At 38.1% G+C, this 21,164-nt stretch overlaps 1 protein-coding gene across 5 annotated transcripts in view; it reads left to right on the top strand.

The window, feature by feature from the left end:
* map7d1a (MAP7 domain containing 1a) overlaps window positions 1-21,164 on the top strand; it is a 63,110-nt gene that overhangs the window by 27,330 nt on the left and 14,616 nt on the right. For 3 of the 5 annotated variants that reach the window (XM_030158361.1, XM_030158360.1, XM_030158359.1), the window contains 9 exons: window positions 3,497-3,660; window positions 4,504-4,615; window positions 7,883-7,987; window positions 9,145-9,267; window positions 11,010-11,155; window positions 11,299-11,429; window positions 12,960-13,198; window positions 15,314-15,584; window positions 17,019-17,199. In XM_030158361.1, coding sequence (XP_030014221.1) covers window positions 3,497-3,660; window positions 4,504-4,615; window positions 7,883-7,987; window positions 9,145-9,267; window positions 11,010-11,155; window positions 11,299-11,429; window positions 12,960-13,198; window positions 15,314-15,584; window positions 17,019-17,199 — 1,472 coding nt within the window. The remainder of the gene's footprint in view (window positions 1-3,496; window positions 3,661-4,503; window positions 4,616-7,882; window positions 7,988-9,144; window positions 9,268-11,009; window positions 11,156-11,298; window positions 11,430-12,959; window positions 13,199-15,313; window positions 15,585-17,018; window positions 17,200-21,164) is intronic. The other 2 variants (XM_030158363.1, XM_030158362.1) reach the window with 1 other exon arrangement.

The raw sequence follows: 21,164 nt of genomic DNA, 5'->3' as shown, positions 1-21,164 counted from the left end.
GAGGTGAAAAATAAAAGTAAAAATTTTTTGGGGGGGGCTATTAAAAGTTATTAATTATTTTAAAAAAAAATCATACAGGAACTGGAGTGAAAGCCAATCATTACTAAGAAATTTCTGAATTATACCCTGTCGTATGAGAATGTAAGCGATGCAAATGATGAAAAATATCACCATGAAGAGTAAAATTTGTCACACAAGACATTTTTTCTGTTTTTGCCTAGAATAAACTGGCATATTACACAGCTCTTGTACACATACAAAGATAAAAGTGTAAATCAAAGTGCAGTCTAACTCCCATGATGCTCTCTGTTGGGATAATTCCGCTTTTTCAGTCAGTATTCTCCTTTTCGTCTGCTATCTGCGTGTTACGGCTTTCAAAGTTCCACCCACTATGTGGAAGAACAACACTCTTAGCTGTAACTGCATGCTGAGAAAGTTTTGGCAGAGACATGTGTCTTTTTATGTAATGTTTTCTTTCTCAGGGATTTAGTCATTTTAGTACTACGGCTCACTTCCCCTTGTGCAAAACAAGTCTTACCAATGCAATTTTGTCATGGCTCAGTTCTCTGTCCCTTCTCTGTGCTGCCCCAAATAAGTAGTATTTTAGAGTTTTTTTATCCCTCTATTCCAGAATGATAGGGGATTGAGCCAAACCTATTCCTAGTGCTGGTTCAGCACTAACGAAGTGGCTTTGTGAGACTAGCGCCAAAGCAATCAGTCTAACTGTGTTTGTCGAACAGCATAACCATCAAACCTACAGCCAACTTCTTGCTCATTTTCCTTCCACCTTTGTGTGGAAAACCATTCCCAAATGCTCTTGTTGAATGAGTCAGATTCATGACAAGTGGTGTCGCAAACTTGATTGGCTTGGAACGAGTAGGCCAGTGCAGTCTTGTTACTATGTGACCTCAAGGCTTCCCTCATGAACATGGGGAAAATGTTACGGATGCGAAGAGCTGTAATCTCTTTTGGCAAATCCTAAACACTTCAGTGGTTTTCCTAATCACAGAACAATTGGTGAACTATCATTCAATTTCCGCTGCACTCCACTGATATACTGTCCCCTAAAGGACGCTCTCAAATAAAGGCTGTCGTGCTGTGATGAGCTGAGATATGCACTGCAGCAGATTTTTTCTTTGCCGCAAGGTGCTGGCAAGCAACGGCTCAGTATAAGTCAGCTTTTTGTTTCTGCTCTTAGATAAAAGCCCAACTGTAGGCCTCTCAATAAATTTTAGCTTTCTTAGCCTCAAGGATCTCTGCAATGATCCGTCACCGTAATCTGAAACCAGTTGCTTTTGTTGCATCAAGTGCTTTAGAGATGAGGCCTTGGCTGCTTGCAGAGGCTGATTCTTCATGGAGGTTTCACTTTGTAGTTTAAAGAAATATGGTGAATTGTGTACACAGTGAGGCAGCTGCAAAAGGCTTCTCTACATGGTCTTTGAAAGGCTCAGGAAAGAATAGAGGATTTCCATATCAAAGTGTGGACTTTATTGGAGCTGACGTGCAGACATTATGCAATTATGCTGGTATATAAGTGTCACTTCAGAAGCACTGTATTGGGCATTATGTAGTAACTCGTGGAAAAGTCTCGTAATTGAATTTATTTCCCTAAACACCAAAAGACACAGTGGAGAAAGTTTTTCAGCTAAAGATGTGAGGTAACTGTCAGAGGCTTGAGGTTCTCTTTTCTCTCAGAAATCTATTTTTTAATATTTTGACTAAATATCACATACATGTTTAATCAGTATTTTTGTAGACCTTTTAAGAGGGAGCATATGGACCAAAAAAAAATTTGGGACGCAGTATAAAATGTAAATAACAAAGTGCAATGATTTCAAAATCTCATAAACCCAGTAGTACAAAGAAAAATGATGAAACTATGAACTTTTTCTATTTTAAGAAAAAAAGTAGTTTTGAAAAGATTGGAAAAATAAGTAGTTCTTGAAAGAAACGCTGGCATATAATCAGCACTTTGTTCAAAAGCCTGTATCCCTGATGGTACGGGGGGCATTAGTGCCTGTTGATTGTGCACCTGGAAAGTCACCGCCAACACTGAAAGTTACATACAGGTTTTAGAGCAACAGGGTCCCATCCAGAATATGTCTTTTCAGGGAAGGCCTTGCATATTTTAGCAACACAATTAAATACCTACAGCATTTATTACAACAGCATGACCCTGTTGAAGACCAAGCAGCTCAGAAAATGAATGAATAAATGAACAAAACAAAAATACGACCATGAAGCCATCAATGTGAAAGTTGCCTCATTTTTTTTCTTAAAATAGTACTTTTCTCAGTTTTACTTGATATTCACATGTGAATAAAATATGGGTTTGTGAGATTTCCCAATTATTGCTGTAGATAAAACATCACAGTTTTTTGTCATTGGGATTATATTTTAATATATTTTACCTGAACTGCGACATGTGATTTACATCTCAGTATTTTTTCTGGATTGCGTAATACTTTCAGTTGCTAAGCCAATGCTGTACACAATGCTAACATTACAGTGCATTACACAACTCCTGCTACATGAAGATTTGTGCTGACAGTCTAACAAAGACTTTCTCAAATGGGGGTACTTGGAAGAAGCCCAAGGGGTACTTGAAATTTTTTTTTGGAAAAATACATTAAATAATTCATCATGTATTGAATACAAAATATATAATTAGAATTAATGCTGAAATATAAAACACAACAAAAACATTCATATAGTAAAACTGACATTCCTGACCTTATTTCATTTCAATATTTTTAAAAACTTGAAGGCCCCCCCTAAGCTTTGGTAACATTTTAAGAACATCTCTGTTTTGTATTATCCAAGATAAGTTTATGAGTAATTAATAATTTTTTGTTGATGAAAGGTTCATTTATTCATTGATGACCAATTCATTTATTTTTGTTATCAGTGAAAGAGGGCAGTTTTCAGTTTATATTTTACTCACAAAATCTACTTGTAAAGATTTGTTATTTGTAATATATTAAAGTTAAATATATGTTGTTTGTTTACAAAGATTTGAAAATAAAAACGGACACCTTTGGCACAGGAATGAATTTTGCCTCATTTTTTCAATTAAAAAAGCTGAAGCGAGAATTGGAGGGTACTTGGCTAAAAAATATTTCAGGGGGTACTCCACTGTAAAAAGTTTGAGAACCACTGGTCTAACAGAATAGTCACTTCAATATGTTAACTCTTGTTTGCCCAGCAACATTAATGCTATACATAACCAGGGCTTCATAACATACTGTATATTATGGTTAATGTAATGAATGTTGGTTTGGGAGATGGGAAGAGTGAGACAAGCAGGACATCAAAGTGAGTCTCATGCTGCCACCTTAAATTGTTCATATACTTTGTAGTCATTTTCTTCATCCTACCTAGAACAGGTCATGATACCTTGACTATATTTGATATCTTGTCCAGTCATAGTAAAAGTGATAGAGGGTTTTGTCCTTTCTCTTATGGTAACATTTTGTCCTATTCTGTCCCACTTCAGCTGCAAAAAAGAACCAGTGGCTGGAGAAGGAGGAAAAGGCTCGACAGCTGAGGGAGCAGCAGCTGGAGGAGCGGCGCCGGAAACTGGAGGAGCAGCGGATCAAGGCAGAAAAACGCAGAGCTGCCCTGGAAGAGAGACAAAAGCAGAAGCTGGAAAAGAACAAAGTATGCTTTTTAACTGATAGTACTGCCTTTCATACAGAACTGCATTAAGCGTCAGGTAAAAATCAGCGAGAGTGACACGTTAATATCCACGAGTGAAGTTTTAAAGCCGACCTTTACTGGAGTGGCAGTTGAACCGGGTCAGCTGCAGATTTAGGATCTTTACCCAAGGACACTCTTGAACTCAGGCCTCCCATCTGAGCTGCATATTATCTCAGCAGTGTCACCCACTCCTGCAGGCTGCTTTATACGCATTAGGCCCGGGATGTCAAACATTGCCAGCAGGCCAGATCAGGCCCCCTAAAGTGTCCAATCCGGCCCATGGGATGAATCTGTGAAATACAAAAATTACACTGAAGGTATTAATCAAGGCAAGGGTATCAAAATTTGTCACTTTAGTTTAGGTTCCATATACAGCCCAGTTCAAGTGGGTTGGACCTATAAAATACTGTCATAATAACCTATAAATAATGATGACTCCTGAATAACGTAAACAAATATGAATACCATGACATGCCTTAAGAGAATTACGTGCAATTTTAACAATATTCTGCCTGTTACTAAATGTTTTGTGCATTTGTAGATCCACTGCGATCACATGTGTATAAGCTGAGACATAATATTGTTAAAATTGCACTTATTTTTCTTTAGGTTGCTCATGTTATTTGCATTTTCTTAAAGGCTACTCTGTTGAGGTAAATATTTTCATGATGTAATTTTACTTTTTTCACTGTTTCACTGCTCATTGTTTTATTTGTTCGGCCCATTTGAGATCATATTCAGCTGAAACAAAATGAGTTTTACAGCCCGGCATTAGACTGCTCTATCTGCCTGTGTTCGCTACAGGAACGCTATGAGGCAGCAATCAACAGGTCAGGCAAGAAGACATGGGCGGAAATCCGACAGCAGAGGTGGTCCTGGGCCGGGGCCCTCAACCAAAACTCCAGCCAGAAAGAAAGTGAGTGAATACATGCATTAGGTCTCAACTTTACATATATGAAATCTTTTAAGGTGATGTTCTGTAGTGAATGTTCTGTAAGCAGATGTACAAAGAAACTGCAGACTGAGGAACACTCAAAAGACTCTGGATGTCTCTGAATGAGCTTGTGAGAACAGGGGTTGTTCGGTACGTAACATAACTGATTCCAGTTCTGATTGCATTTCCAAATGTACAAGGCTTATAAAGTACAAACATCATAACTCAGTCATTGGCCCAAGACAGTGGATGGATTGAGTGTCACTCTGTAATTGCTCAAATTGGGTTTCCATATTAACCAAACTGACACACATAAGCAGATCCCTAAAGGAGACAGTTTGGGTATCATATCCATTTTCTCATCAAGGATATTTTATTGTATTTTATTTTATAGTGTGTTATGTGCCATTTTTGTATGAATGAATGAATGAATGAAGAGAGAACACAGTGACCTATACACTTGCCTTACAACAGCTAAAAATAGTTACAGCTGGAATTTATTCAGCAGCCTTTCTTATTGACCAAAAAAAGGGTGTGATTACATACATTACATACATACGTACATACATACACACACACACACACACACACACACACACATATATATATATATATATATATATATATATGTGTGTGTGTGTGTGTGTGTGTGTGTGTATAAAAGGTAAAGAAAACCCTTTCCAACCTTGGGCAGTGTTTGTAGGTGGTAAAAGATGTGAGTGGTGTTTCAGTCTGTTGTTAAAACAGGTTTTCATTTCCTCTTGACTGGTTGAAGTCCTTCTCCTGTTCACATGTACTCTGTTCTGTGTCATGTTCACTTTCTACATGTTTGTGAAATGTGGAAAACCTAAAAAATCTTCTAATAAAGAAACATGCAGCCACAAAGATAACAACAGTATAAGCAATTAAACATCTATATCATTGCATTCCACAGCACTAGTGTCATATTTGAGATACTAGAACCTAAAAAAACCTTTGTCTCATACAGACAGTTTTGTAAATATTTCTGTAAGTTATATAGTATATTATTCACAGGATTGCTTATTTGGCAATGGTGGCCAAATATTTTGAGCAGCACTGGCTTTTTCCTCTAGTTTGTCTTTGCTGGATTAGTCACACACCTCCATCGCAGAGCTTTCATTTGATGTTTCAGGGCTGTGGAATGCAACCTGTGTGCTTTAAATATGTTTGCTCCTGGTCTCAGCCAGACTGTATTGACTGCAACACAAAGTGAAAAGGTATTCAGCTGGTCTAATGTAGCTGTTACATTAAGTAGGGTTTATTGCCAGTAGCAAATTGAATATGTCATTAATGGGCAATTGAAATGTCCAGACTCCAGACAGGTCAGCTGATAAATCAGCGTGTCTAATGTTGACTCTGTATGTGCGACCTGTGGAGCTCCATTAACGCCTCTCTATCAGCTGTAATGCTTCGGTACCGAGGTTCATCTCACAGTCATGTAATCACCTCTGCCATATATCAGGGGAATTATTGACACCCAAACCAATCTCTGCCATCCTTCCTTCCTTCCTTCCTTCCTGCCTCACCAGTCTGCCGTCTACCCACGTCGATGAAAATAAATAAGTGTAAACAGGCTGCAGTGGAACAGCTGACAGCTCTGAATGTTCTGAAGGAAATCCTCCATATTCATCATCATCAAAAGAGCATTTAACCTCACTACACTGGGCTGGTGTGTATGGAGACATTCATGTGTAAAGTTCTCTGAATCCCGTCTGATGACATGTGGGGAAAGCATAGAGTCTTCTCTTGATTAGACTGCATTAAAGGGATATAGAATTGGGAACTGAAGCAAGAATTGCACTTGGTTGGACTCATGGATTGAAGGTTTTGCTGTTTACTGAAAGGCCAGTTCACGTCATTGGCCTTGAGATGAGTATATGTTTTCCTGCAGCTGCTTTCCATCACTTGTTTGGTTGTTATGGTTATTTTGGGGTGTCTTTTTGTTTCCTTGGATTTGTGTTGTTGGCCTTTAAAGATGTTTCCTCTATGTATCCAACCTGCATTTGGATGACACCTAAATGCTGAAGTGAAGATGCACTGTGTTTATGTATATGAGTATGAGTATGTACTCCACTTGGGAAGAATTGTGTACTTTTCTCACTTCAAGCCATAGATTTTCTTTTAAAAATTTATTGGAAAACGTCTATTAAGCTCATGGCATCTTGCAAAATCCCAAAGTTCTTCTGCAAATATGTTTTTACTTAAGATTTTGAAATTAAGTTTCATTGTTACTGGGTCAAAACACGGTATTCGAAATCTCTGATGGGACATTTTAGAGACAATTTAACAGATTAGTGTTGCTAAATGATCCACATTTTTACTTTTAAATTAATTTTTTCTTTAGTTCAACCATAAGGAATTATCCAAAACAAGGAGCTACTTTATGTTGAAATAAATGTTGGAATGGCAATCAATTAAAGTTAGCTCTCTGACGGGACATTACTGTGTTTTGACCCTGCTGTGTGTACTTTAGCTCTCATGAATCACTTACTTTTTATTACATTGAGTTGAAATTTGCACTGAACATCAGAAGAACATTTAGTATTATTTATTACATGTGTAAATCAATAGGACAGAAAAAATACCTCTTTTCAAACAATAAATAAATAAATGATAGAGCAATGCTTTTTTGTAAATCCGAAATAAATATGAATACGTCCCCTTAAAAAGCTTCACAGACTTTCAGTAATCCTGGGGAAAATACAGCAAGAAAGGTTGTTGTTTTTGGCTCAGAAGCTGTAAGCTCTATTTTTAATATAGGGTTAAATAACTTGTACATGTGTTAGAATGATATTATAATCCACAGAATCAGTATTTGGTTGGTTGACGGTGAAAAGTGGTGCAGATGTTCATTCATGAAAATGAAGAATTCTTCATTCGGGTGCAATAATTTATATTCATTATTTTGACTTCAGCAGCAGCTAATTAAATGAAAATGTGTCACAAATGGCCTTTTTCTTTCTCTGATGTTCAGTTCAAATCAATCCAAAAAGAAAATCCATGACAAGGATTGAATTGTTTTACGTGAGTTGGCACTGAATGGTGATAGAGCAGCTCTTAACTGAGCATCATGTGACTGACTAAAACCACTGTACTGTAGTTGTTTTTATAGTTGGTGTATTTTTGTGAAGGCATCATTTGAGCATAACATGACGCCACTGAGCCCCCCACCCCCCTGAACCATGTGACCTGAGTAAACATCTATGTGGCGCTCTCTTGGCTTCTTAGGCAGATGCTCAGTATCAACGGTCAACCTGCCCAAACATGTGGACTCAGTTATAAACAAGCGACTCTCCAAGTCTTCTGCCACGCTCTGGAACTCCCCCAGCAGAAGTAAGGCAACATCTGGATCGACCCCTCCATTCCCCACTCCATCACTCTTCAGCTGCCTCCGAACCCGTTCATTGTCCTCTATATTTTTTCAGTTGTTCCTCCCCCTTTTCTGGTTTCAGCCCCTCTGTGCCTGATGATTGACAGCTGGCCATTTCCATCTTCCAAAACCACTGTTTTTTAGTCTGTGGGCTTATTTTTGTTTAGTTGCATCCTCTGCATGGTCATCTTTTTTGATGAGTTATGTGCAGCATTTGGCATTTTGTTCTCCTGTCTTTTTTGTCCTGTGGTTGTTTCATTTGGTGGTGATGTCATTTTCATTCCTGATGTGCTCCTGTTGTTTAAAAGGGTCTGTTTGTGCTCATCATCATTACATGTTGGGAAGTCAAGAGTTTTTACAGACTTTACTGATTATGAACTGGATGTGGGTATGCTTTCTAGGTGACACATATCCGCTTCTTGTACTTAACTAATCTTCTGGGGTATCTGTGAAGCAATGCAGCTTTTTTTTTAAAAAAGAGGTTTTAAAATTAACCAGGTCACAGTGTACTCGCAAAGGAGGAGAAACTTCAGAGTTCGAGAAAGTAAAGTTGGTGAGTGAGTCAGCGCTTTTTGGGAGATAATGTATTCAGAAAAACTCCCTGCAGCAGGTACTGTGCCTCTGCAGCTGGAAAAAAAAATAGACGGGTAACTACACCACACTCCCCCCACCACCTTACACACACACTTTCTCATTACTACACCTAGTACCAGCCAAAGAAGAAAGTTTCTCCCCAGCATAAATACTGATGAGTCTCCACTCTCTGCTCCTGTGCTCAAGGCTTTGGTTATAAATAACTGACTCGCTGTCTAGACGAACATTTCAAATAACAGTCTCCCTTGGGTGGTACCAGTACAGCCCAGAGTTATGGTAGACACATTTACTGGGTTAATTTTGATCCTCTTCTAATCTCACTGGGCAACTCAAGATGTGCCATGGCTTCATTATCGCTTGTAGATAGATTGAAAAGTGGTGTGGGACTTTGCTTCTTCTCATTCTGCTATGGTAACAGTTTGCTACTGTGTATGCGAGCTTATGGGGGTATCTGAGTATTGATGTAAACATGGGCCTATACATATAAATACATATATAATTTCAATCTTTTCTTTTTTTCCTACAGCTCGTAACCTTGCACTAAGTCCATGGGAGAGCAGTATAGTCGACCGGCTAATGACCCCGACGCTGTCTTTCCTTGCACGGAGCCGCAGTGCCGCCAGTGTCCTCAACAATGGCAAAGATGGTCGTAAGTTGGTCACGGACAATAGTATAATAGCAATGTATTGCATCATAATTGCTTGTATGTAAATGGTAAACTCCATCTCACCCTCCAGTATATCAGGTATCTATAATGCACCTTCATCACTTTTTACCATCCACCATTAAACAATATAAGATGATTGTGAATATATTATGGGATGCAGTATATCCCAATCATAGCTCAAGTGGTGTACTGTGAATGTGGTCAATAGGCCCTTTTCCACCAAAATACCAGGAACTTTTATTACCAGGAACTTTTATTACCAGGAACTCTTTTACCCAGGTAAAAAAGTTCCTGGTAATCTGTGTGCTTTGCATTTCCATCACACCCAAAGTTCAGGGTAATTTATTCAAATCAGGACGTGGGTAAAAAAGTTCCTGGTAAGAGAAGTTCCTGGTATTTTAGTGGAAAAGGGCCTATTGATACATTGACATACAATAAATTATACTTGACTCCTTAAGCAGGGTCCTGCGGGGTCTTAAAAAGTCTTAAAAGTTTTGAATTTCCAAATCTGCATTTAATAATTTAAAGTCTTTAAAAGGTATTAAATTTGATATGGTAGGTCTTAAGTTATGTGTAAACTTGTTGGCTGTGTTATGTTTAAATGTGTCCAAACTGCACAGAAAGTAATGTTAGTCTACTCAGTTCCACCCATTCAAATGCGATAATTTATACTGAAATTAGGAACCAATTATCGTTAACTTTGCAGCCCCCGGTGAGAAACGACTTGGAACAGTGGGAATCAAGGCATTGGAATAAATAATTACATTTTCATGAATTCTAGGAGTCACAAATTGTTGCCGATGGCTGTGAAATAGGCTGTGAAATGGGGATTAAATTATGTTCTAAGTAGTCTTAAAAAGGTCTTAAAAAGTCTTAAATTTAACTTGTAGAAACCTGTAGGAGCCCTGTTTAAGGTAAGATTCACCAAGCTTGAAGTAGTAGATCACAGGTGTCAAACATATGGCACCCGGCCAAAACCAGCCTGCCAAAGGGTTCAATCTGGCCCGTTGGATAAATTTTTGAAATGCAAAAATTAGTCTGAAGAAATTAACGATCATTTTACTTCAGGATCTACACTCAGTCCAATTCTATTTCAAGTGGGTCAGACCAGTAACATACTATCATAATAACCTATAAATACTGACAACTTCAAAATTTTCTCTTTGTTTTAGTGTAAAAAAGTAACATTACTTAAAAATGTTTACAGTTACGAACTATCCTTTCACAAAAAATGTGAATAATCTGAAATGTCTTTAGAAAAGTAAGTGCAATTTTAACAATATTCTGCCTCTTACTAAATGTTTTGTGTATTTGTAGATCCACTGTGATCTGTAAGTTGAAATAAACATGTAAATGATGAGCAGAGGCATAAAATTGTTAAAATTGCACATATTTTTCTTAATAAACTTCAATTTGTTCACAGTTGTTCTTGTAATTCACATTTTTTAAAGGATAATTTGTAGACGTAAACATTTTTAATTACTCAGTTTAACTTTTTTCACTCTAAAATATAGAGAAAAGTTGGGAGTTGACATTATTTATATGTTATTATGTTACTATTTTACTGGTCCGGCCCACTTCAGATCATGTTGGGCCGTATGTGGACCCTGAACTAAAATGAGTTTGACACCCCTGTAGCAGATGGTATGCCATAGTAAATAGATGAGAATATGCAGCTGTGTGAATGTTTGCAGGCTTTAACTGAACGTCTCCTTCCTCCTCAGACTCTCCTCTCTGTCCCCGTTCAGCCTCTGCCAGTCCCCTGACCCTCTGCTCCCATCAGCCTCATCACCGCTGCTCCGACCGCTGGAGGGTGACCTCCAGCACTCCAGACATCACCCAGCGCCACCAAAGACGCAGCTCCACACCCGTACGTCTCAGTATCTATAGCAGTTCTGGTCATATTTTCTCTATTATACGTGACTTTTGAAATCAGCAGAAAAAGACTGAAATGTTTTGAATTTTTTTTTTTTTTTTTTTTTTTTTGCAAATTTTGTCTTTTATGTTGCACAGATGGATAAAAATAGGAAAGAAAAGAAAGACAAGGAACGAGAGAATGAGAAGGAGAAGAGTGCTCTCACTAAAGAGAAGGTGTTGAAGAAGAGACAGTCTCTACCCAGTATGAGACACAGACCAGACCCAAGGTAAAATATTTTCCTCCACTGTGGAGTTTGTTTTGTTTGTCAGTGTAATCTACCAGACCAGGTTTCATAGTCATTAATTTTGATGGACATTGGAGAGAATCTTCATCAACAGACATATCAACAAAGGTTTTGTTTTCACTTTTTTTTTTCTTAGATATTGTGTGTTTTTGACACCTTGGAGAGGATCTGCTCTCCAGAGTACTATGTAGTTTCTATCTGTTGTATTTCCTCAAATACTGGCCAGAACCTTTATAGCAGGTGGTACCAGATAGAGGTTTATATTAGACACAGGTCTTTATTTCTAATTTCCTCAATATAACAAATAGAATACAAATAGAAATGGTTGTAATTGGCATGAAACTTCACTTTGATTAATTCCAGCTTAAGATGTTAAAGGCACTGCAGTCTGCTTTTCTGCAATATGCAACACTTCCTCGACTGTTTCTAAATAAAACCCCTCTACGTTTCAGTGGATAGAGTCTAGTCATGACTAGAGTGATACACACCTGTGGTGACTGAAATCGGACTATAATGGTTGAGATGAGTGATCTAGGATATTGAATGTCACTGGATTACATTGTTGAATGTATTAACTTGTAGAGGTGAAGATTGTACTATCTTGGCAGCACATCACAGACAGGGAAGTCTGTAATCTATATTATTATTTTTACCTGGCCTGTAACTGAGGACCAGCTTTCATTTGCTCAGGTCGACCTTGACACCGGTTACTATTAGAGACCTGGCTTGTAAATGACATCTTGTTTTTATTTGAGTCAATATGGTATTCACTGTTTCCTTAATAAATACACACCAGAGCTCAATTAATATAAAGATAAAATGTATTCCTGACTCCAAAACCGTACTGACTGAGCTTTGCTGATGGCAGGTAATTGTACTACAATATCCTGAATTAAAACTGAAAACTATTTTGGGATACCTGGCTGACTACATCGACATTTACAATTGCACATTTAAGAGCTACCACTCATATAAAAATGCATTATTCTAAATAAATCTCTATAAACAGATAATACAGAACTTTACCTTGAATATTCTATTACCAAGATTGTCTCAAGATCTGTCTGACCCACAAACTGTTTCTTGTCAACCACTGAGTTCGACAGCATGTTTACGTCTGTGTCACATCGTCTGCATATTTTATGCACTGCTGGAGCCGAGGCAGAGAGTGACAGATCTCAAGATGAGTTCCTCGCTGCTCATAAATAAAAGAAGGAAGAAAGAAACGGCTTTTTTTCATGGAACAAAGGGCATGTCAGAGCTGTCGGCGCTAGAGGCCAAGAGGAATAAAAACCTCTTCCTCAGCATTATGGATGTGTGTGTGTTGCAGGGATGCTGACTAATAATGCACTTTTAGGATGATGCAATGTTTGAGTGCCGTCTCTGATGTGAACCTGTTCGGATAGGTCAGGTTTCCTCAGGACAGATGCCGTTTTAAACTAATGTGTTGGTGCCTTACGCCGTCTGGATGCAAGACAGTCATTTTTTGTATTGCACTTTATTTTCCTGCAGCCCCAGTCCTTTATCGAGACAACGGCCGTCATCTCCAGCTACGCCTAAAGGCAGAACTGCCTCCCCTAGCCCCGCTGCCTCCCCCAAGCCTCCATCAACACGTGGGAGCCCGTCAACCCCTAAGGCCCGGCCGAAAAGAGCCAGGACCCCTGCCAGGGTAGACCACCGCACGTCCTCCCCTGTCCCCCTGGAGAGAGTCAGGGAGCCTCGTAGACCTGCCACCCCTGAGGAGAGAAAGAGTGAGTGTAAAATATGATGATGAGCTGCAAAAAAAAAGAAAAACCCAAGAATCAGTCAAATTTGTACTGCTTTCTCCATTAAGAATGTGTTCATGTCTATCATTTTTATTTTCATAATTCCTCTTTGATTGTATGCTTTTAGTTTCCAAACAGCTGTTTTCATTTCGAGTATAAAAAAGCCAGAGTGGAAATGCTAAAATTTGAAGTTAAAATTAAGATTAAATATAATGGAGACATTTACAAATTATGTCTGTTTGAATGTTTTGATAAATAAAGATATCTGCTCTGATTGGTGTTATAAGGAAAATGTATGATTAGAAACTGCATCAGTTCAACAGCTTGTATGAAGAACAGCAGAAGCAAGTATCTAGTGATAAACTGTGACAAATTTTAGAACTATTTAAGAGTTTGATGTTGATGTGATGAGTTTAATGAGGTAAACACTGAAGCAGCTTCAGGCCATTTTAACAAAATACCTCTTACGTCTCTCAGCTTAAGTGCAGGTAGAATGTTACTACAGTCAGAGAAAAAATTATTAGATCATCAAAAGTCATTAAAAACAATGGTTATGCAATCAAGTACTAACTCCTGTGTGTATCACGTGACTAAAACAGACAGAAAAGAAAACATGGAGTGCCTAAAAGCATTGTTTTTGGCAGTGCAATGCCATAGCTATGTAAGAACTGAAGTGATTTTAGTTATTATCAAGAAAACATGGAAAATGGCTAGATATCAGCTCTGAAGTTAAACACTTTTGAGCTATTTTTGTTGTTATTATATTTGTCCAAACAAATGTACCTTTAGTTGTACCAGGCATTAAAATGAACAAGAAACTGAAGAAAACAAGGGTGGTCTAATAATTTTTTTCACGACTGTATATTACATTGTATTGTGTCAAAATGGTAAAAAGTTAAACATTGATGATCTAGCTCATAATAAACAATATAAATAAACAATAATAGTACTGTTGTAGTGGATGTAAATGTTCGTAAGTTAACTTTTTTTTCATCTTTTTGTAACAAAATTCGTAGTATATTTAATTTTGCATGACTGCTTTATTTCTTTAGTGTATAGATCAGATGATGTATTAGATTTAGAACACGATGACGTTTTCAAAGCTGGGGCATATTTTTTCATAAGTTAGCAAAATTTTAAACTTTAATCATCACTTTCTTTACTGAGTCTAAGACAGTGACTGGCTCTCTCAGTTGCACAGGTCTGCACAGCAGAACATCTGGTATTTTGGATTTTTCCCACAGTGTCTGAGTCACTGCAATTTTTTTTTTTATAATTTTGTTAAACACTCAGTGCGTCTCCAGTGTCTGGTTCTGTCTTTCTCTGAGACAGGGCAGGAGAATGGATCTGATGGAAAAAGTTAAAGAGGCTTTGGAAAATCTGCATTTCTCTCAAGGAGCACAGATTAGCATCAGACTTAATTAGGCATGAAAACAAAGAGAGCACACTAACGCAGCCACACACAGCTACTAGGTCTGTCTTCTCTCACACAACACTGAAACGCTGAAGTAATCAGCCTTAATTATATCATTAAAGGCTTGAATTTATTTGGAACACAAAGCATGGGAATAGAAGAGCCTCTGGTTCAATGTGTTTTGTTGATTACAATCAATATGCATCCTTCAGCATTTTAAAAGTCATTACTTAAACGGAAACACTCACACTTAAAGGTCTGTAACTTACCCTAGTAGTTGTATGTTATTGTCTTTCATTCAATAATCTTCTGTTCTGCAATAACAATGCAATATTTATTCAATATTTATCAAAATATAAATGCACTATTTTTGTACAGACTTGAATCCATCGACATACATACTGTCACATACTGTTAATATTGTAAATATTGTGTCTAGTCATATTTTATATCTTTTTTTTTTTATTCTACTTGGCTCTATTCTTACCTTAATTTTGTAAAATTTTGTTTTCTTTTCTAATTTTATTTTTAGTTTTTGTAATTTTATATTTGCTCTATTTTTTTCTGAAGTATTAGTGTTTTATTGATATTATTGCACTGATTGGAGTAGCACTTCTAATTTCATTGTGCACACAATGAGAATAAAGGCTGCTCTATTCACTGATTTATCATTTTTCCTGCTTTAGGTTCGCCTGTCGTTCCTGCTGCCACAGTATCCTCAGCCGGTGCTACACCCCACACTTCCAGTACACCAGTCTCAACCACTGCCACTTCCTCCTCACCTGAGCAGGTTCAGTCAGCTCCTTCTGCCGCAGCACCATCTCCATCTGCCAAACCGATGGCCGGCACCAATGACCCAGAAGAGGCGGCGCGCATCCTGGCCGAGAAGCGCCGGCAGGCCCGGGAACAGAGGGAGAGGGAGGAGCAGGAACGCAGAGAACAAGAGGAGAAGGAAAGGTCAGAGGAGTTTCAGTTGCATATTATACACTTGATTTCCAGAAAAGGGTATAAAACTTAGACACATAGAACTTGTTTTATTTTTATTTTTTTTTAAACATTGTTTGCATTTGGTCTGGTTAATTTTGTTGTCAACTTTGCCTCATATACCTACATCCTGCCATCATCACCTACTTCATTATTCACCCTGTAGAGAATTTCCACGGCTACCTATTTCAGAAGATCACATATAATACTAGCAGTTCCGTCCGGTAACTTACGTCATAGCCTGTTGTCAAGCACTAAGTCACTGCTCCATCAGTCAGTAATGGTCAGTGCTGTGTTGCCTCCTTCACGGGCTGCTCCAGCGCTGTTGTTGATGAAGTAATGTTGTATTGTCTGATTACATGGGCTATGATGGACTGGTCACTGACCCCATGCAGCAGACACCAGTCTAAGATGACATAATACTGGCCAGTGCTGGGTCACATCTGTAGGACAATGAGTGCAAAGTTTATGACTACACAAACAACAAGAACGAACATGTGCTTTCTACTCAGTCTGGCTCACTGACTGGGCTTCTTTACTCACACTCGATCACCCAGAATCAACACAGGTACATCACTTCTGGCCGGTAATGGCTGCTCCCATAGGTTCTGCCCACTTCCAGAATTGACATAATGAAAAGGTCCAGTGTGGTGCATTTATGGCGATTTTATTTATTTATTTTTAACTGAATTTGCACCTCTCTTGCTTATAAGTACTACACAAAGCACAGTTAATGTCATAAACATGACCAGTACAGGTACACTTTACTAATATCTCGTGTCTGACTTTTTTAACTTCTCTTTTCTTCCACTTGTTTTTCTTGTTCTGTGTTTATTGGTGATTGTAGCTTTGTGTAATTTCCTGTAGTTAGTTAGAAAGTCCAAATCATCACCAAAAGCGTTCTCACACTGTAAACAAACCAAACCAGGCTCAGTTTGATCCAGACCAACCCCACCTCTTTCTGTTGGACCACATCTGGCTGTTTTGACTGGACTGTAGGGGGTTTGACACCTGCAATTTCCGACTCTACTCAAACTGAAATGTCCAGCCCAGACAGTGAAGGTGTGAGAGCTCCTTAAAACGTGGTGGGAGCTATATAAACCATGTAGCACATTACATACTGTATCTAAATGAGACTTCACTCAGTAGGGGTTGGCTGTGTAAGCAATGGGAATGTGATAGCCTGTTAGCAGATTGCAGCCACATGAAGACACTATTTACAGCCAGGGAATTGATATGATGTGTTTCTTGTTGGCTCTCATACTTTTAATTATTTCCATTTCAGTAAACACTGTGGTTACTTGTACTCATGACAAACTGTCAACTCAGAACATGTACCGTAAACTGAAAAGGAAATGTCCCTGTCAGGACGCTAATTTACATTCCTTATTCTCTTGTACCGTTTAGGATCCTGAGAGAGGAGCGAATAGCGAGGGAGGCAGAGGAGAGGCGGCGTCGGGAGGAGGAGGCCCGAGCCATGGCCGAGGAGCAGAGGAGGAGAGACGAAGCCCAGCGCCTGCAGGAGGAGAAGGAGGCCCAGGAGAGACTCAAAGCTGAGCAGGAGGAGAACCTACGGCTGCAGAAACAGGTAGGGATTATCTCATTGTATTCAGAGGTGGTCTCTAAAAATCTCACACAGTTTTATTTTATTTTATTTTATTTTATTTTATTTTTTTTTACCTTTATTTAACCAGGAAAAAAGCTCATTTAGATTAAAAATCTTTTTTCCAAGAGTGTCCTGGCCAAGACAGCAGCAGCAGAAGTTACACAAACAAGAAATCACAACCATACAGCCACACTAAAAATAAACATAAAACACAATAAAAGTCAGTTCTAAAGCCATACATAAAACACTAAACTAAGAACATACATATAAAACACCATCAATAATTTAAAAGGTACTATAAGTTTACAACGTTTCTTAAAAGGATCTCAAAGCAAAACCTGATTCAATTAATTATATAAAACATCTACATCCAGATTTATCCTTTTCCCATTTGTTTAAAATGAATTTGAATTACAGAGACCAGTTCCTTCAGTTTTATCTCCTCCTGTAAGTTGTTCCAGGCAATGGGAGCAGAACATTTAAAACCTTTCTTTCCCATTTCTGTTCTGACTTTTGGAACTTGTAGAGATAACAGATCCTGGGAGCGGAGACTGTAATTATTAAAGGCATTCCAACAGATGTAGACTAGTAAATATAATGGAATAGACCTAAAATACATTTATAGATAAAAAAAAAAAAATACCAATGTTTTAGTCTGTGTGTTAAATGAAAGACAGATATTCAGCAGAGGTGAGTGTAATATCACAGATGGCCACTAGGTGGTCACTCCCCTGGATCCAATTGAATCAAATTCTCCAGGAATATCAGGCGTTTCTGAATGTGTATTCTTGTCTGTTCATCTGTTCTTGTGACCTTATGAAATGTCATCAGTTGCTGCCCGAGTACTGTTCCATTTAAAAGTTCGCACAAACCAAAATCGGATGGAATACCCGGATTTTGTTGTTGTTTCGTAGCTTAAACCAAGGATGCACTGGTTGGTGACTCTTGTGGACTTGGCTGACATATCCCAGGAAGCATTTCCTGCTACTGTCAATTTACTCTCATGGGCATTTGCAGCTTCTGTGGCAGCTTCATTAGTTTTATTGAGTAGATGACCATCACTAGATGATGTGATATAATGTTGAAACACACACTAGAGGCAGAGTAGTGGGAAAATACATCTTTATTATCATGATATGGGATTCAATGAAATTTGTTTATCCAGTTTTGAAGAATAAACAAAATGTAGAAAAATGTAAATAGTAGTACAAATGTATTGACATCAAATCGAGTGACATATTTTGGTGGATTGCAAGAATACATTAAGGAGCTGATGGTGGAAATGCAGCAGAGCCAGGAAGGAAAGTTCACAAGCAAAAGCTGTTTCAATTACAGGGAGACTTGCGTTGTCAGGAAGTCAGTTCTCTGGGACTGTTCTTACCAAGACAAACTTGATATTGAGAAACACCTATTGAGTCAGTAGTTTTTGCTAGTCTCATTCACTTTTTCTGGACCCGCTAGTAAGTCTACTGGAGGTCCTTCTATGATTTATATTACTGTGATGTTATGTACAGGATTCCTGCGGGGTCTTACAAAGTCTTAAAAGTCTTGAATTTACAAATCAGTATTTAATACCTTAAAAAAAGTCTTTAAAAGTTATTAGATTTGATATGGTAGGTCTTAAGTTGTGTTGCCATAAACTTGTTGGCTGTGTTATGTTTAAATGTGTTTGTTAAATGTCCAAACTGCAAAGAAAGTAATGATAATTGACTCAGTTCCACCTGTTCCAATCTGACAATTTATATCAAAATTAGGTACCAATTATCACTAACTTTGTAGAAATGACTGCAGAACATTCAGCCCAACAGACCTACAGCCGTTCACGTGCACATTGCCCAAGAAAGCTGACTTTGGAAACTTTAAGGGACGGTTTGCAAGTGAAAAGGAAGCGTGAAGAATTGCAAATTTAATAATGTTTGGTTGGAGAAAAGCTCATTCTCGACTTGGTTGATAGGAATTTTCTTAAATTCAAGGAGTTACAAAATTTTACCAGTATGGCTCTGAACTGGGCATTAAATTCTGTTTTAAGTAGTATTAAAGGTCTTAAAGTAGTGATATTTTGCTTTTTTAAATGGAATTATGCATTTTAAAGCATTTCCCTGTGGTCTACATAAACTGTAAATGCTATGCTTGGGTCTGAATTCTTCATTAATTCAACTCCACAGGTCCATCTTCAACCCTATTTCTGAGTAATGACACCAGAAAGGTTGTTTTGTGCACTGGCCCTTTAAATGCACATGAGCTACTTCACACCTCCCTCCGTCTAGGTTGTTGACCCTGCTTTCTGTCTCGTCCAGCCACTTGTGTTCGTTAATACTACCAACAACTGAACATTTTAGGTAATCGGCTCAAAGTTTGGACATGTTTTCAGTATGGACTACAGCCGCTGCTCCTGACAAACAATTATGTCATACTCGGAGAAATGTTCGTCGGAAGTCTTGACCTTATATGTGCAAATGTTGTGACATTACTAGTTATAAAACCTAACAAATTAAAAAGGAATTAAAACAGGTTGTAGAAATCCACTCCATTTTTGCCGGCGTGAATATAAAGATAGCTTTGCAGCACCTGGAGGGTTCAAATTCAAACTTTTTGAACTATTAATGTCCCCAAATACGCAAATAAATGTACCAAAGACTAATAAAAGTGGGTTTAGCAAAATATGACCCCTTTAAAAAGACTTAAATTTAACTTGTAGAAACCTGTAGGCACCCTGTATGTAGGTGTTGATTGATTAACAGGTGGTCTTGACAGCTCGCTTGCTTGTGGATCTTCAGTTTATTAAATATGTATAAAAGGTTATTTCTTGCAGCTTGACTGTAGTAATGGTTAAGAAGTAACACTAAAAAGTTTGTGAAATTCTTTTGTTATGCAAATATTTCATAAACTTTGCCAGTTAGAGTACATGACGTGTTGACATAATTTCCCACATGAGCTAATTTAAGAATGTATTCAGTAATCTACTCTAATGCCACTAAGGCCATCTAGCCTGCTAATTTACAGTTTTTACTATGTATTATATGAAGCTGACATTGTTTTATGTGTTATTTGCGAGACTCATCTCATGAAATCCTGTTGTATGTCACACCAGTTCTTATGGCATTTGGTGTGCTATACATAAACATTTTCGTCCTTTCGCATGCTATTCAGCGCCATTTGATCGTGTGTCAATTTATGCCTAGCTCTCCGATTCACATATCCATAACCGCTAACCCTAACCATCAGTGCGTGGCATTTGACGCGGCATGAACATACATGTGGAAAGCTTATAATGCATACAGATAACATGACAATTAAAAGTGGTGTGTGTATTTACACGATTTCATGATATCATGTTGTATGTGCAGTGTTTATGTGCAATTATTTTATGTGGTGACATTTAGCAAGTAGCTGACACTTGTTGATCTGTCTGGCAGCTGATTGGACTAATTGAGCTGCAGCCGTCCCCTTGTGTCTGTCTGTGCCAAGAATAAGAGAAATGTTCACTGCTCTCTTTTACGATGTTGGAATCGGCCCAAAATGTTGCTAGACTTCTTGCTAGATGCTCACTAAAAAGGCTCTTAAAAGTTGGCGAATCTAGCAAGAAAATCACTCCTTGTTCTTTCCCGGTTCCTCTTCTTCCCCACATATGGTTACAGCCACAACTCGAGCTCTCAGAACTGTAGTTCATGAACCGATGGGTTACATCACAGCGGTTCTGTTGACTTTTTTCCTCCTTTCATAAGGCAGACTAAGACAGTAGATGATCAAATGAAGGTTAAAAGCAGGAGTGAGTACTTGACAGGTAATACTGCCTGTCAAGTAAAGGTTTAAGACATACACATCCACACCATTCGTCACCCACAGTGTCACATCACATCACACCCCCCGCTCTTATCTCCAGCACACAAGGTGTTTTCAGATATTGCTGCCACTTATTTACATTTGATAGCAGGCTTATCCTAAAT

The sequence above is a fragment of the Sphaeramia orbicularis genome, chromosome 16, assembly GCF_902148855.1.
Source record: "Sphaeramia orbicularis chromosome 16, fSphaOr1.1, whole genome shotgun sequence".
Classification (NCBI taxonomy): Eukaryota; Metazoa; Chordata; class Actinopteri; order Kurtiformes; family Apogonidae; genus Sphaeramia; species Sphaeramia orbicularis.
The sequence above is the reverse complement of the archived record's forward strand: the minus strand, read 5'-3'. Positions and strand labels throughout refer to the sequence as shown.